Here is a 15,204-nt window from a genome sequence, read left to right on the forward strand (position 1 = left end):
TTGAGAGGGGATCCCATAGAAACCTACAAAACTCTTAACAGGGTTATATAGGGTAAATTCAGAAAACCCAGACCCTTTTAGGACTAAGGTGAGGAGAAATTTTTTCACCCAGAGTGGCAAAACCTTTAGAATTCACTACCATAGAAAGTAGTCAATGCCAAAACAGTGACAGATTTCAGATATAGCTCTTGGAGCTAAATGGATCAAGGGATACTGGGGAGAATGCAAGGCAGGATCAGGGTATTGAATTTGATGATCTACCATGATCATAATGAACGGGGGAAAATAGGCTTGAAGGGCCCACTCCTATTTTCATGTATGTTTCTATGCATATTTAAATTTAAGGGAAACATGCAAAAAGACAAACACTGAATATGTACAATCATTGACCTTTACAACATTTTAAAAATTTGCACCACATTATTTATTACATGAAGCTTATTTTATACAAGAGTGTTAGAAAGTCACCATTCAACACTATCACATTTAATATTATCCATTTATATTAACACATTTAACTTCCTTAGATTTTGCAGGCATTTACACAACCTTATTTTAACTGAATTGATATTTACTAAACATAAAGTAACTGGCATTATTCAATTATACATTGCTCTCGAATAGATCGATAGGTTCAGTTAAAAGTGAATAAACTAATAAAGCAGAAAAAATGTAACAACAAAAACTAAGCGATTCTATATATTAAAAAATCTTGTCTGCAGGGAATTTTAAAATAGAAATGGATCTCCATAATATGAAATAGAATGGAGTCAGATTTTGAAATACAAAGAAGCTAAACTTTAATGTTTAATTCAAATCTAATCCAATCTTTTGCAAATGTAAATAAGGTGGAATTTTGCTTTAAGTTGCATTTATTTAAACAATTCTTAAAGTATCTAATTTTCCATTTACAGAGCTCTCCCCAGAACTGCACACTTTTACCTAGTTAACATGAATAAGACAACTTTGGTCACATATCTCTGCTGATTATACTCCGGCCACTTACTAACTGTCTAACTTCCATTGAACAAGGCAAGAACAGAAATGCACAAGTCAGTCTTTTGATATTTTTCACGTTTACTGGCTGAGATGCAGTCTTCGTTTAGGATATGCACGATTAATGCAAGAAGCTGCTTTTCTTTTCTGAGAGTTACAATCCTTCAGCAATTTTTTGTCATTAGTCTCTATGGGAGTGACATCGGTATTCGGAAGAGCTTGTTGACTGCTATTTGGGAAGCACATCTCAGTGTGGGGTGAAAAGATTGCCTTATTTGTCTGGGATTGCTTCATGATGGGAATGAGACTTAAAGTTTGCACAAATCCTTCAGCTTTCTCCATAAACATTGGCAAATGCTTGGGGAACAAAATGGCATAGTTATTAGAACTTTTACATCACAATTATATACACATGAAAGAATTACATAAAAATTGTACACTACAAAATGCTTTAATGACAATTGATATATTATCTATTAGCTATATAATTTCCATCGTCTGGCTAAATCACTTTCCCAAAATTAACTGTGATCCAATTTCTAAATTGAAATTCTCAATCAACCTCAAATCATCCTTCCTTCCTGAAGGCATTTAATCGTCACAATTGCTCAAGTGTTGGTCGCATCCAACAGCATTTACAAAAAAAAAATCACTATTCTTTGTTCTCAAGCTGTGGACAAGTCAAGTATAAATTTATCTGGACAACAGGCTCCTTTCCCCAAATTAGACAAGTAAACTTGTAAAAACTCAACTATCAGGTAGTTTTCATGGTTAATTTGTGGTGCTGGCCCTCAAATAGTTAGATTTATTGGATTCAATTTTCCAACATGGCACTGTGCAATCTTAATGCTGATCCAATATTATAACCATTAGGCCACTGCATCACACAGAACATTGTGGCTAAACATGTTTCTATTTCGACACGCTCACTTTCAGTAGAAGAATTAGAACAACAGTAGGAAGCTTATTCAGTAGCGATTGGGGACTGGATCTGGCACATTATTGGTCAGAATGGCTTGATTACTCATTGCGCAAATGAGGGTTAGCATTAGTATCTACGTTACTTTTTGTATTTTTCAATCTTTTCATTTCAGCTTAGAAAAAGCCCCATATGAAATGAGTCCATCCAAGAAGCTGTACAAATTTAGCACTTAATTCTTGTCACCTTAACAGACTAATAATGCAACATAGAGGGGCATGACTTTCAGTTACGTGGTAATTGAGTTGGTTTGCCATTCCGCTCGAAATTACTTGGAAATCCAGGTGATCCTATCTCACGTGAACTTCCAACTCACCGACCTCTTCACCGTACAGGACCTTCAACCAAAGCTATACACTAGATGCTTCGATGACATTTGCTTCCTTTGGACTCATGACGAACAATCACTGAAACAACGCTATGACAGCACCAAAAAGTTCCATCCTACCTTCAGACTCACCATGGACTACTCTCTGGAATCAGCTGCATTCTGGGACACATGCATCTCCATCAAGGATGGTGACCTCAGTACTTCACTGTACCATGAACCCACAGATAACCTCATGATGCTCTAGCTTCCATCCTAAACACACGAAAGAAGCCATCCCCTACGAACAAGCCCCCTGTATACACAGGATCTGCTCAGACGAGGAGCGCAACAGACACCTACAGATGCTCTCATAAGAACAGGATATGGCGCTCAACTCATCGATCCAACATTTCTGACGCGCCACAGCAAAAACCCGCACTGACCTCCTCAGAAGACAAACACGAGACCATTCTCACACCCCCACTTCTTGTCTTCAAACAACTGCACAATCTCAAACAGATCACTGTTTGCATCAAACTACCCAGCTTTCAGGAAAACAGTGACTACGACACTACACAACCCTGCCCACTGTAACCTCTGCAAGATGTGCCGGATCATCGACACGGATGCCATTATCTCACGTGAGAACATCATCCACCAGGCACACGGTACATACTCTTGCGACTTGGCCAATGTTGTCTACCTGATATGCTGCAGGAAAGGATGTCCTGAGGCATGATACCTTGGGCAGACCATGCAGATGCTAAGATAACAGATGAATGAACACTGCTTGACAATCACCAGGCAGGAATGTTCTCTTCCTGTTGGGGAACACTTCAGCAGTCACAGGCATTCAGCCTCTGATCTTCGGGTAAGCGTTCTCCAAGACAGCCTTCATGACACATGACAATGTAGAATCACTGAGCAGAAACTGATAGCCAAGTTCTGCACACATGAGGATGGCCTCAACCAGGATTCATGTCACACTATCTGTAACCCCTACGACTTGCCTGAGTTTGCAAAATCTCACTAACTGTTCTGGTTGGAGACAACACACACCTCTGTAACCTGTGCTTAACCCTCTCTTCACTCACACTGTCTGTACCTTTAAGACTCGCATCCCATTATTTTGTAAATTAAGTTTGTATCTATATATGCCCTGTTTGTGAACACAACTCCTACTCACCTGATGATGGGGCAGTGCTCTGAAAGCTTGTGCTATCAAATAAACCTGTTGGACTTTAACCTGATATCGTGAGATTTCTTATTGTACTTCCGACTCAGGCCAGATGAGATATGTGTACTGCATCACACCTCCAGGGCTTAGTCAAAGGCAGCTCAGTCGCAGGTAAGTAAGTCATATACCCATTACTTTCACATACGGGGTGCGGTGGTAGAGGAGCTTTAGTGCTACAAGTGATTTTAGTTCTAATTTTTTTTGGTAACCATTGCAATCGCAACAAGGTTTGTGATTTAAATTACATTTTCAGGATGGTTCCCAGTGAGGGCAATTGCCTATCAGAAATTGGAACTTTGCAGGCAACAGCCAGGCAATCCTTATCTGGGAATGTCCAGAGGGTTGGGGTGCTCCCAAGTCTACCTTTAGGTACTCCCCTCCGTGGCAATGCCCTAGAGCTTCGAGGTTATACCCCACTGTTTTATAATACAACTTCATTCACTGGAGCTGTACATGATGGCAGTCAGAGTTCTTAATTTCTTGAAATTACTACCCAGTGGTTAAATTTTGTGAGAATTTTAAAAAGTGAACACTTCTAACTACCGGCTGAATTATGTACTGCAATAAAGGCTCTTAATTCTGGACTCAGGCAACCAATACAAACACATGCAATTTTGGAATTTATTTTGCTACATCCACTACAAGAATGCTTAAATACATAGTTATATCACTGGACGCAGTATATACATGCAACCACTTAAATTCTCAACTATCCATTTCATTTTGAAAAATTTTAGAAACCTAATACACTTTTAATAATGCAGTATTACAATTAGCTAAGAACACTGTACTGGAGCAGGAATTAAAATAGCACTTTGGGGAATTCAAGATCTCTCACACCAGGCCAGAGGTAGAGCAACTTGTCCAAACTTGTGTAAAACAAAATGCAAGTAAATGGTTCCTTTCAAAGGTTCCAGTTAAGATCTTAAGAGTTCAAAAACTTGGAACTCCTGAAATGTTAAATTGAACTGCTGATTAAATCTCCAATAAATAGAAGATGAATTAATACAGATTACTCTGGAATTCTTACCTTCATAGCATTATTCATTTCTTGAGAAAGGTTTGATGCAATTCTCATCAATTCTGTCTCCCTGGATGCTACTAAAAATGCATTTGCAAAATATATCAGTTAAAAATACTTATGCATTAAGTATATATGTTGGCAATCACCGTGGTTCAGGATTTTCTAAGATCATAAGGAAACTATTCAGTTAACCACATTTCTAACCCAAATCTTTCCAGAAAGTACTTGATCTACCTTATTTGGGTACTTTATGGATCCATTTAATCTTCTAAGTAGTTCCTGACTCCCAAAGATAATCAAAGCGAGCTCCACAATTATCTATTTAGCTCACTTATATTTAGTTATCCAACAATTGCTTCAGTTTACACATCATCTTTGTGCTAGAATTGTTAGTTACTGATACATTAAGGTGCTCAAACCCATTTTGTCAACTGTAATAAGTGCTCACTATATAATTGACAGATCAGAGATAATACTGTGTTATTTGTACTACGAGCAAAGTTAGTTTAAATGTAGCCATTTAAGAAAAAATTATTGTGCTATCACTATTTTCAGAAAGGAGCAGTATAATATAGCACCAATATCTGCTCTAATCTCTCTTCTTCTCATTCATATACTTCGCCTTGGCCACATTACCCAGAAATGGCAAGTTCCACAGATATGCTGATGATATCCAGCTCTGCCACACTATTTGGGTGACTTTGATGTAGTGGTAATGTCACTGAAAAAGTATTCCTGAGCACCAGACTAGGTTTTGGTTCAAATCTCACCAGGGCAGTTGGTGGCATTTTAAAATAAATAGTTCATTACTTGGTTTGGCCTACTTTGACTCCAGACTCATATCAATGTGGTTGACTCTTAAATGCCAACTCAGTTGTACCAAACCACAATAGAAAATTCAAAAAGGAATAAAACTATGGACCGTCTGGCATCAATTTTGGAAATGCTAAAGGCGCAGCCAGCACTGTCAACATGCCAAAATTAGCAGAGCTGTCCCATAAATTACTCAAGTCATACGCATATAGAATCATACCCTACCATCAATGTTCTGGATAGGACAATCAGCATTCATGGTTAACACAGAATCCCTATAATGTGGAAGGAGGCCATTTGGTCCATCAAGTTTGTACCGACTCTTCAACAAAGCATTCAATCCAGGTTCCATCCCTGTAGCCCATGTATTTATCCTTTCTAATCTATACATCTTGGGACATAAAGAGGCAATTTATCATGGCCAATCAACTTAACTTGCACATCCTTGGAACATGAGAGGAAACTGAAGCACCTGGAGGAAACCCACACAGTCATAGGGAGAACGTGCAAACTCCACACAGTCACCCAAGGTTGGAATTGAACTCTGAGGCAGCATTGTTACCCATTATACCATCAATAAATACTTTCTTTTAAAATTTCCAAGCACACAAACTCTCAAAGGCAAATATTCAATCACATAAAATACAGAATTATTAAAAAAGGAATTCAGAACATCACCCTATTAACAAAGGTTCATTTCCCTCAAGTTACTAAACTGGATTCACTTTATATGGTTGTGTGTCTGCATACACAATTGCTTTTCTAAAATTCATTTTAAAACATGGAATTTCTTTCTTCAAGTATCTGAATTTATACAGTTACAGAAATTAGGATGACAGATTCATTCTGTCCTCATTTCACTGGGTGTGCAAACTTCATTTGCCTTGTATCATAACTGAAGTTCAGGTGAACGGTCAAATCACACAACGCTATTGCTGAATTTGGCAGTGAAGACTAAGGAAAAGCATCTTTCCAGTTTTGAAATGATTTCACTGGAATCCTCAAGTAGCAGCTCCTTTTTTTCCCTCTGGTTATTCCCTTCTCCCTAGCCTGGGCTGTTGTATTGACAATGCTACTAAAATGACAGCAATGAACAAATCAAAGGATTACACTGATTCCAATACAACTTCTTTTATAATTGCCACTGATTATCTGCGAGTGTGATCAGAGATCAATAATGTTTTTTGTGTTAATGTCATGTGATAAATTATTTGCACTAATTTGAGGGAACTGTACATCTCAAGTTAGGCCCTTGCCGCTGAAAAAAATGGGCTACAAATGCTGGCCTATCGAGCAATGCCCACATCCCATGAAATAATTAAAAAAACACTTTGTTGTACCTCATTACTGGTGCTGATTTGCTAAATAAATGGAAATACCAAATCATTGTCTTCAGTCCTACCACAAACTGCACTTTACACGTTGTCTAATTCCTTCTCCCTGGTCATCATCAGAGACCCAAACCGAAAATTGGCATCATATTTTACTAAGTTAAGATTTTGATCTCATGTCCTCTTTGTAGCCAAGATTGTCTACTTCCTCGTCTAAGATTTCCTGTTTGTGGCTCTACCTCAACTCATCCACTGCTGAAGTTCTCCTTCATGTTTGTTACCTATAGCCTCAACTATTTTGATGCTATTCTGGCCAGCCTCCCATCTTCTACCCTTTCTAAACTTGAGCTCATTAAAAACACCATTGCCAGAATTCCAGTTCATCTTAGCTCCTGGTGACTAATCAATCCTGTGTTAATTGTACATTAATTTGCATTTATTGGAAATTAACTTGTGTGCCAATAAACAGGCCTCATTTTCTAAAATGAGGTATAAAATAAGATGACTAAAACTGTGGTTTTTAGGTTAGGAGATGCTTGTTTGTAATATGCATCTCTGAATAAATGCTTATAAAAGTGGGTAAAGAATGGTTTCAGTTTTCACTTCCATTCCCTGGTTTTCTGGAGAGTAGCATTCTGTGCTCATTGAGCTGCACTGACACCTAGTCCCGCAATGCCTTGAATTTTATCATCATCTTTGTTTTCAAATCCACTGCACCACCCACCCCCCCCACCCCTCTCCATGGTCTTGTCCCACTCTTCTCAGAAACCTCAAAGATCATTTTTCCACATTCCAGATTTTATTTCAAACTACCATTACAGACCATGCCTTCGGCTGTAGACCTGAAGTTCTGCAATTTCATCCCTAAATATCTCATCTCTACTTCCCTTTGCTGTAAGGCTCAACATAACATCTACCTATTCATCAAAGCTTTTTGACCAGTCCTACTATTTCCCTAAGCAATTGTTATTAAATTGTCAATAACACTTCTGTAGATGTTTGACATTGGTAAAGGCACCACATTAATTTCAAGTTTTTGAAATTTTTGATTTTAGCTCTTACAAGGAGGTCCTGAGTAAAGGCCAACCAATTTGCTCCTTCCCAAATGAAGGAAAAAGGAATTATCATTTACTGGTTAAGTGAGAGGAGGAAAGGCAGTCTCTTGAGAAGCTGGCAATCCACCATACACATGACACCAGAGGATCCACAAAAAAAACCTAAAGTCAATTTTAAATTTTCCCTAATAAAACAATATTCAAATATACCTATTAGGTTAGAGTTGTGGGCAGCATAGAAACTAAGAAAGGCATTTGGTGGCTGATAAAAAATACAATTGCTCACATGCTTACCATCTTCAAGTTGGATCTGTGGTTGCATTTTGGAGGTTACTGCAGGCTGATAAAGCTTCTGCACACAATGAAATATGTACTGTATTATTAATAATGAAACCATATATAAAGTTACAATGTTTTAATTTTCAAAATGACCCCTCCACTGACACACTGCTGGTTGAATATTTGAATGGTCTACATTGCAGCCCTCTGTCATTCATACAAGCTAACAGGAATCAGAGTTTTACAGCAAGGGATGCGCTTGTCTCATTGTGCTTTAGCTAGTTCACTGAAAGAACTGTTAACTTGGTTGTCCTTGCAACTTTTTCTCGTAACTCTTCTATATACCTACTTAAGTATTTTTCAAATACTTAACCATTTGCTTTTAAAAGCTATTGCACATTCTGCTTTATTCACCATACTGGATAACGCATTCCACGTACCAACAGCACACCACACAAGAAATATTTTTTGTAACTCTTCCTTCAATATCATATGCAACAACAGGAAACAGACAGGATCAGTTTTTCCTCTCATAAGAGCACTGTGCTTAATCACAAAGGCCCAGATTTTGTTGTAATAACAGTGAGGCTGTCAGCATTCACAATTACCACAGGGCAAATCAGACAGCAAATCCTGTAGTACTTTGAAACTCAGAAGTTGCTGTCAGCGATATGTTACATCACAACAGGGTGTGCAGTTGAAGATCTTACAGCATTTAAATCACTGTAACAGCATTAACTTGCTGTATTTTTGTCTACTGGTTCTACATCAAGACCTCAGAAAAAGTTAGCGCTGGAATAATCAAGAGCACAAGAGATTTTCATGGCGCACATGATGAAAATTATTGCCGTACCAAATTCCTGGCCCATTAAATTTAATTTTTGGAATGTGGCACATCAGAAAGCAATTAATGTTGTAGGTTGAAGAGATTCCCCCTCAGAAGATAGCTACTTGAGCCCAATACATTTTAGAATTGGAGATAAATGCTTGTACCAAGAGCTCTTTGCAAAAAGGTCCTGTTCTAAGTTTTGTCATGTCCATGCCCCCAATATTAAACTATGTTTTTTCTCTTAACTTCAAACATCCACTATTTAGCTGTTTTTTCCTCAAATCAATTTATAATGGTTTTCACTGCCAAGATAGGGCACTGCAAATTCTGCAGTTTGTTACTGACTTGACAAAACTGCTTGAGTTTGGATAACTGCACCTTTTTAATAGGTGCAGCCATACCTACATTTTGACAATTAAAGTAGTTTGCCCATTGTTTGTTTCAACTACAATATGCAACTTAATTTATTTACCAAATACAGAAGTTAAATGCTGTCATATATAAAACATAGTGGTCAAAACATTTAGCAAATGAATACAAAAATGAATTTCAACACAATAAAATATGCCCAAAAAATGTAAACATACTAGTGATTCTCTCTCTGCTTTCATGGTTCTAACAAGATGTCCAACAATCTTCCTTGGAAACTGCTTACGTTTTGAGGCAGTCTCTTTGATACATTCATCCAAATCATCGTCTAAACTCTTTATGTCATTACCTGGAAATAAAGTAGTTATACAGGTTATTTAATAATGGTATAATATTCATTTGACAAATATTGATACATAATTCGTTGAAGTTAGGTTTTAACAAATACAAAAAAAGTCATATGGTTTTTCCCAGCAAACAATTTAAATAATGTGATAACATATGGAGGTTTTAAAATTAATGAGGTTAGTATTGGCCTCTTGATCTTCCAGAAGCATGAGTGAATAAAGAGTGATAAATGGATTCAGTTTAGTTAAAAGGGTCAGGAAGAAAGAAAATAATTAATCAAGGATATTATAGTGGTACTCAACTGAACATTTTGATTTATAAATGTCAAAAAAAATCTAAATATATTTAATTGCAACCACAAATCTCAAATTATGCTCAATTATTAATTTCTGCTGTTAAGACATAAATATTCATCTTGTAGTTACTTCACTGTCCAAATGTGTAAATACATATTTACAACATAGGTGATTGTAAAATTTGTAGATAGACCAGTCACATTAGATTTCTGCACAGAAACTGACCATTCGGCCCAAGTGGTCTCTGATGTTTATGCCCCACATGAGCCTCCTCACACTCAATCTGCATATCTTATTACTTTCCACCTCATGTGGGTGTCAAACTTTGTTTTACCACAATCACCAACCACTCTCTAGGTAAAGAAATTCCTTCTGAATTCTTTATTGGATTTATTAGTGGCCATCATATTGAAGGTGGAAAAAAAGCCATAAAGATGGTTACCTGGCATAAAAATAGCTGTCCGGCACATAAGGGGTTAAAAGGCATTAAACCTGCACTGACTTACAAACACAATCACTTAAAATTTAAACCACAGGACAGACAGTTAATTGAATTAAAACAGGGAACAGACGCTTCAGGAAGCCAGGCACCTTAAGAGATAAAAATAGTCCTGGGATAATGGGGTCTGATAGGGAGATTAAGAACAGGAATGCATAAACACAAAGGAACCATGTACTGCAAGAATGGAATAAATTCAGTCATTGATAAAGGGGAAATGTACCCATTCGTGGAACAATGTGATATTGAAACGATCATGGCTGTATCTGTCTATAATAATGAGCTAAGAAATGTTGTACCCATTTGACCATAATGATGTGATAATCATGTCCAGTCCACCTATTGTGTAAAGGATATAAAGGCGGACTGCTTCTATTGTTTCATCGAGAGAAGGTAGCTGTCCAGTACTGTGGAGTGCTGGTCCCTTTTCTCCACGAAGCTTCATTAAATAAATTATATTGTTGTCCATCCAGTCTGACTCCGAAGTGGTAATTTTTACTACAACAATATATATGGCTTCTGATTTTGGACTTTCCCAGAAGTCAAAATATCCTCCAGCCTCTACACTATCAAACCCCTTCATAATTTTAAAGACTTCTATAAGGTCATCCCCCAGCCTTTCATTTTCTCAAGAAGAGTCCTAGCCTATTCACTTTTCCCTATCTCTCAGCTTTGATATCCTTGTAACCCTTTTAGCCATTTCAGTGCCTCTGAATGCGTGTTGTAATATAGTGACCAATATGGTCTAACCAAGGTTCTGTACAAGTTTAAACTCTCATTTTCAGTTATATTCCTCCAGAAATGAATTCCAATGCTGTTTTAATTTTTTCTTGCTTTAACTTGCGTTGCTTTTAATTATTTGTGAATATGTAGCCTTAGATTCCTTTGCTCCTCAATTTAGATATTTTTCAATGAATAAGTGACCTCTTTATTTACCCCATCAAACTGCATCAACTCAAATTTACTGGGCCATTTGTCATTTACCTGTTCACTTTGCATGTTTAACAACATCTAACATGACATTTTCTTCAGTACTTATTGTTAAAACATTTCCAAGAGGTAATGGCCAGGGCAGTGAACCTGACAACAAGGGGGGTACAGTCCCATTAGAAAGAGTCCCATTAGTGCTTCTCTCAAGTAAGCACCTTCTGGCAACTCCTTCAGTTGACTAGGCTTCAGACCTACAGGCTTTCGTCTTTCCTCTGGAGCCCAGCCTACTAGGTCAAGAGGTTGTTAGGTAAGTCCATAGCTCCTAAAATACCATGCCCAGACTATGCAGAAAACAAAGGTAACCTTTCAGCTTCGAAGCTGAAATGTGGTGACTATGTGCCCTTGATTGATAATATACACTCCACACCAAATGTATTAATTGATCATGAGTTACACAAGCCAGATGTCAACATTGCCACTCTACAAGAAACCAGATTAGCTGCCACAGAGTCTATTTGAGAGCCTAATTACACCATCTACTGAATGCAAAGAGCATTTTAAACCACCATGAGCACTGTATACGCTTTTTAGTGAGCAACCAGCTAAGTCAATTGAGTCATTAGTAGCAACCTTTGAGTGCCACATCACCTTGTGGCTATCATTTGGAGGTGCAAGTCTCTTGGAGTCAAGGATTACTCAGGTAACTTAGGAGTCCAATATGTGACTTACAGGAGATGATCTTACCATTATGCCCTGTCAACGATGGGCAACCAAGCCAATAAGATCACGTGACAGACAAGTAATCAGGTTTGCACCCAATTTCTTGCCTTATCCAGGGTATCCAGCATAATCAGCCTCACGCCCATTTCCGGCACAAAGCTGAATAATTTATTTAAATATATTCAAATCTGATTTTGCACAGATTGAATGAGTCCAAGACCATATCATTTGGGCTCACTGGACTCTGGCCTCGCCGGGAGAGATTCTCACCGGCAAGGATTATAGTTGGTTCCCAGCAACAGGGACTAGTTACGGTGGCTTTGCTGGTAGAACCAGAGGCCATTGAGGCCCTTGAGGAGGTCGAGAGGTATCCCATGAGCAGTGCCAACTAGACACCACACATCAGGTAGTGTCAAGGGAGTCGGGGGTTGTTGCGTACTCTGCATTGGGGATTGGTGAGGGGAAAGGGAGATAATCAGGGCTGGCCAAGGCGGGGGGGGGTGTTTGTTGTTGCAATAAGCTGTGGGCCCCTATGGTACCTGGATGGAGAGTGCTTCGTGGACGCTGTCAGCGGCTGCGTGACAGGTCTCTGTTGCACATGTGCAATGGCACCCTCCACCGCTCTCAACCAGAATTTGGGTGACTTAAGCCCTATCCCCTTCATCTACAGGTGGGAAACCATTTCTGCTGTTTCTTTCGTGCACTGAGAGCATAAAGAGCAAATCTGAACTTGCCCAGAAAAAAAAACGATTCCAGGCCAGCGTTTGTTGCGCATCCCTAATTGCCCTTGAGAAGATGGTGGTGAGCAAACTTGTTGAATTGTTGCAGTTCACTGGTACATCCTCAGTGCTATTAGGGACTGAGCTCCTCAATAAAACAGCCAGCATAATTAATAACTCTACGCACCCCGGATATACCCTCTTCCACCTTCTTCCATTGAGAAAAAGATACAAAAGTTGGAGGTCACATACCAACCAACTCAAAAACAGTTTCTTCCCTGCTGCCATCAGACTTTTGAATAGACCCCACCTTGCATTAAGTTGATCTTTCTGTACACCCTAGCTATGACCTATTCTGCACCTTCCCCTTTCCTTCTCTATGTGTTGTAGGCTGTGTCTGTATAGCACACAAGAAACAACACTTTTCAATATAAACTAAATCATGTGGCGATAATAAATCAAAGGATTTTGATCCAATGACTGAAGAAATGGCAATATATTTCCACCTCAGGATGGATAACTTTATAGATGGTGATGTCACCATGGACCTGTTGCCCTTGTCCTTTTAGATGGTAATGGGTCTTGGTTTGGAAGGTGCTATCAAGGAGCCTTGGTGAGTTTCTGTAGTGCATCCTGTAGATGGTGCACACTGCTACAACTGTGTGTTGGTGGTGGAGGCAGTGAAGGTGGATAAAGTGCCAGTCAAGCATTGTCCTTGATGGGAGCAAGCTTCTTGAGTGTTGTTGAACTGCACTCATCCAAGTGAGTGAATTTTTTATAGGCTTTAAAGAGTCAGGAGTGAGTTACACACTGCATGATTCTTTGACCTGCCCTTGTAGCTGTAGTATTTATATGGGAGTCAGTTCAGTTTCTGGCCAATAATATTTTTAAAGTTTATTTACTAATGTCACAAGTAGGCTTACATTAACATTGCAATTAAATTATTGCAAAAATCCCCTAGTTGCCACATTCTGGCACCTGTTCAAGTACAGTGGAGAAAAATTTAGCATGAACAATACACTTAATCAGCACGTCTTTCGGACTGTGGGAAGAAACTGCAGCACCTGGAGGAAACTCATGCAGATACTGGGAGAGTGTGCAGACTCCACAGTGACCCAAGCTGGGAATCAAACCTGGGTCTCTGGCATTGTGAGGCCACAGTGCTAACCACTATGCCACGACCCTCAAGATGTTGATAATAGGGAATTCAGTGATGGTAATCTTTTGTGTGATGCGAATGTTACTTGCCACTTGTCAGCCCAAGCCTGGATATTGTCCAGCTTTTGCTGGATTTGGACATGGAATGTGCCAGTATATGAGTCATCGTGAATGGTGGTGAACATGTGAGGAAAAATCCCCACTTTTGAGCTTATGATGTGAATTATTACTGCTCATTTATAGACTGGGCCTCAATCTGTATGTATACCATTCCAAAAAATTTCTCTGTTCAACCTTGCTATTCTGACCTTGATATGTGGCTACCAAAAGAAATTTAGGAATGATCGAGGGAAACTTTCTGTGTGGAGTCTGCATGTTCTCCCCGTATCTGCTTGGATTTCCTTTGGGTGCTCCGGTTTCCTCCCACAGTCCAAAAGATGTACTGGTTAGATGTGTTGGCCATGCTAAATTCTCCCTCAGGGTACCCAAACAGGCGCTGGAGTATAGCGACTAGGGAATTTTCACAGTAACTTGATTGTGGTTAATGTGAACCTACTTGTGACTGATAAACTTTTTCACGATCAGGTTACATATTAATGTTTTGGTTTCTTTTAAAGCAAAACAGTTGCATTAGTATTTCAATTTGCACTAAATATTTTGACTGCTAGTTTTAGAAATTGCAAAGAAAATTGGACCAAATTCATACCATATCTCAGTTCCTCTTCCTCAGAGACCTCTTGCCATAAGAGCCCATTGACAAGGATATTCTCTTGAACAGCAGTTTCAAATACCTGCAAAAAGAATGATCGCATACATTCAAGCACAATCTCTCCCCATTCATCCCAACCTCTCTCCCCACCACCACCACCACCACCTCAAACCCCTGACTATTCTCAATCTCTCTCTCCCGCCAACCCCTAATCTCCCTCTTCCCCTCCAAAATCATTCTCTCCCCCCCTCCCCCAGATCTAACTCTCTCTCCACCCCCCGCCCCAAGTCCCCTTCCCTACCGATCTAACTCCCGCCTTTCCCCTTTCCCAGGCTGACACCCGGGTCCCATTCACCTTCCGGACCTCCCATTCTCCCTCCTGCGGGAATTTTTCCAGCCGTCTCTGCAGCGGCTCCACTAGCCGCTCGAGCGCCGCCGTCACCGTGCGCTTTGAATAACAGCGCACGCGCCCCTCTCGCGCCTCCATCCTCCCGCCGCTCGGTTCAAACCCTCAAACCGCCGCGCTGCCGGCTCTCCCGCCGCTTCTCCCTGTCCGCCAGGAAACGAAGCCTGAAACAACAGTTCCGTCCGGCCTAGCATCAC

General features: G+C 39.5%; 1 protein-coding gene across 1 annotated transcript; it reads right to left on the bottom strand.

Annotated features, from left to right (window-relative positions):
* Positions 1-418: 418 nt before the first annotated feature.
* nsl1 (NSL1 component of MIS12 kinetochore complex) lies at positions 419-15,187 on the bottom strand. Its single transcript, XM_080200502.1, has 6 exons — positions 14,957-15,187; positions 14,599-14,683; positions 9,441-9,571; positions 8,040-8,097; positions 4,553-4,623; positions 419-1,353 (listed from the first exon to the last, which is right to left on the bottom strand). The coding sequence occupies exons 1-6, from the start codon at positions 15,086-15,088 to the stop codon at positions 1,078-1,080; spliced, it is 753 nt and encodes a 250-aa protein (XP_080056628.1). The 5' UTR covers positions 15,089-15,187; the 3' UTR covers positions 419-1,077.
* Positions 15,188-15,204: the final 17 nt, after the last annotated feature.

Source organism: Carcharhinus amblyrhynchos, chromosome 12 (genome assembly GCF_965287045.1).
Source record: "Carcharhinus amblyrhynchos chromosome 12, sCarAmb.v2.hapA, whole genome shotgun sequence".
Classification (NCBI taxonomy): domain Eukaryota; kingdom Metazoa; phylum Chordata; class Chondrichthyes; order Carcharhiniformes; family Carcharhinidae; genus Carcharhinus; species Carcharhinus amblyrhynchos.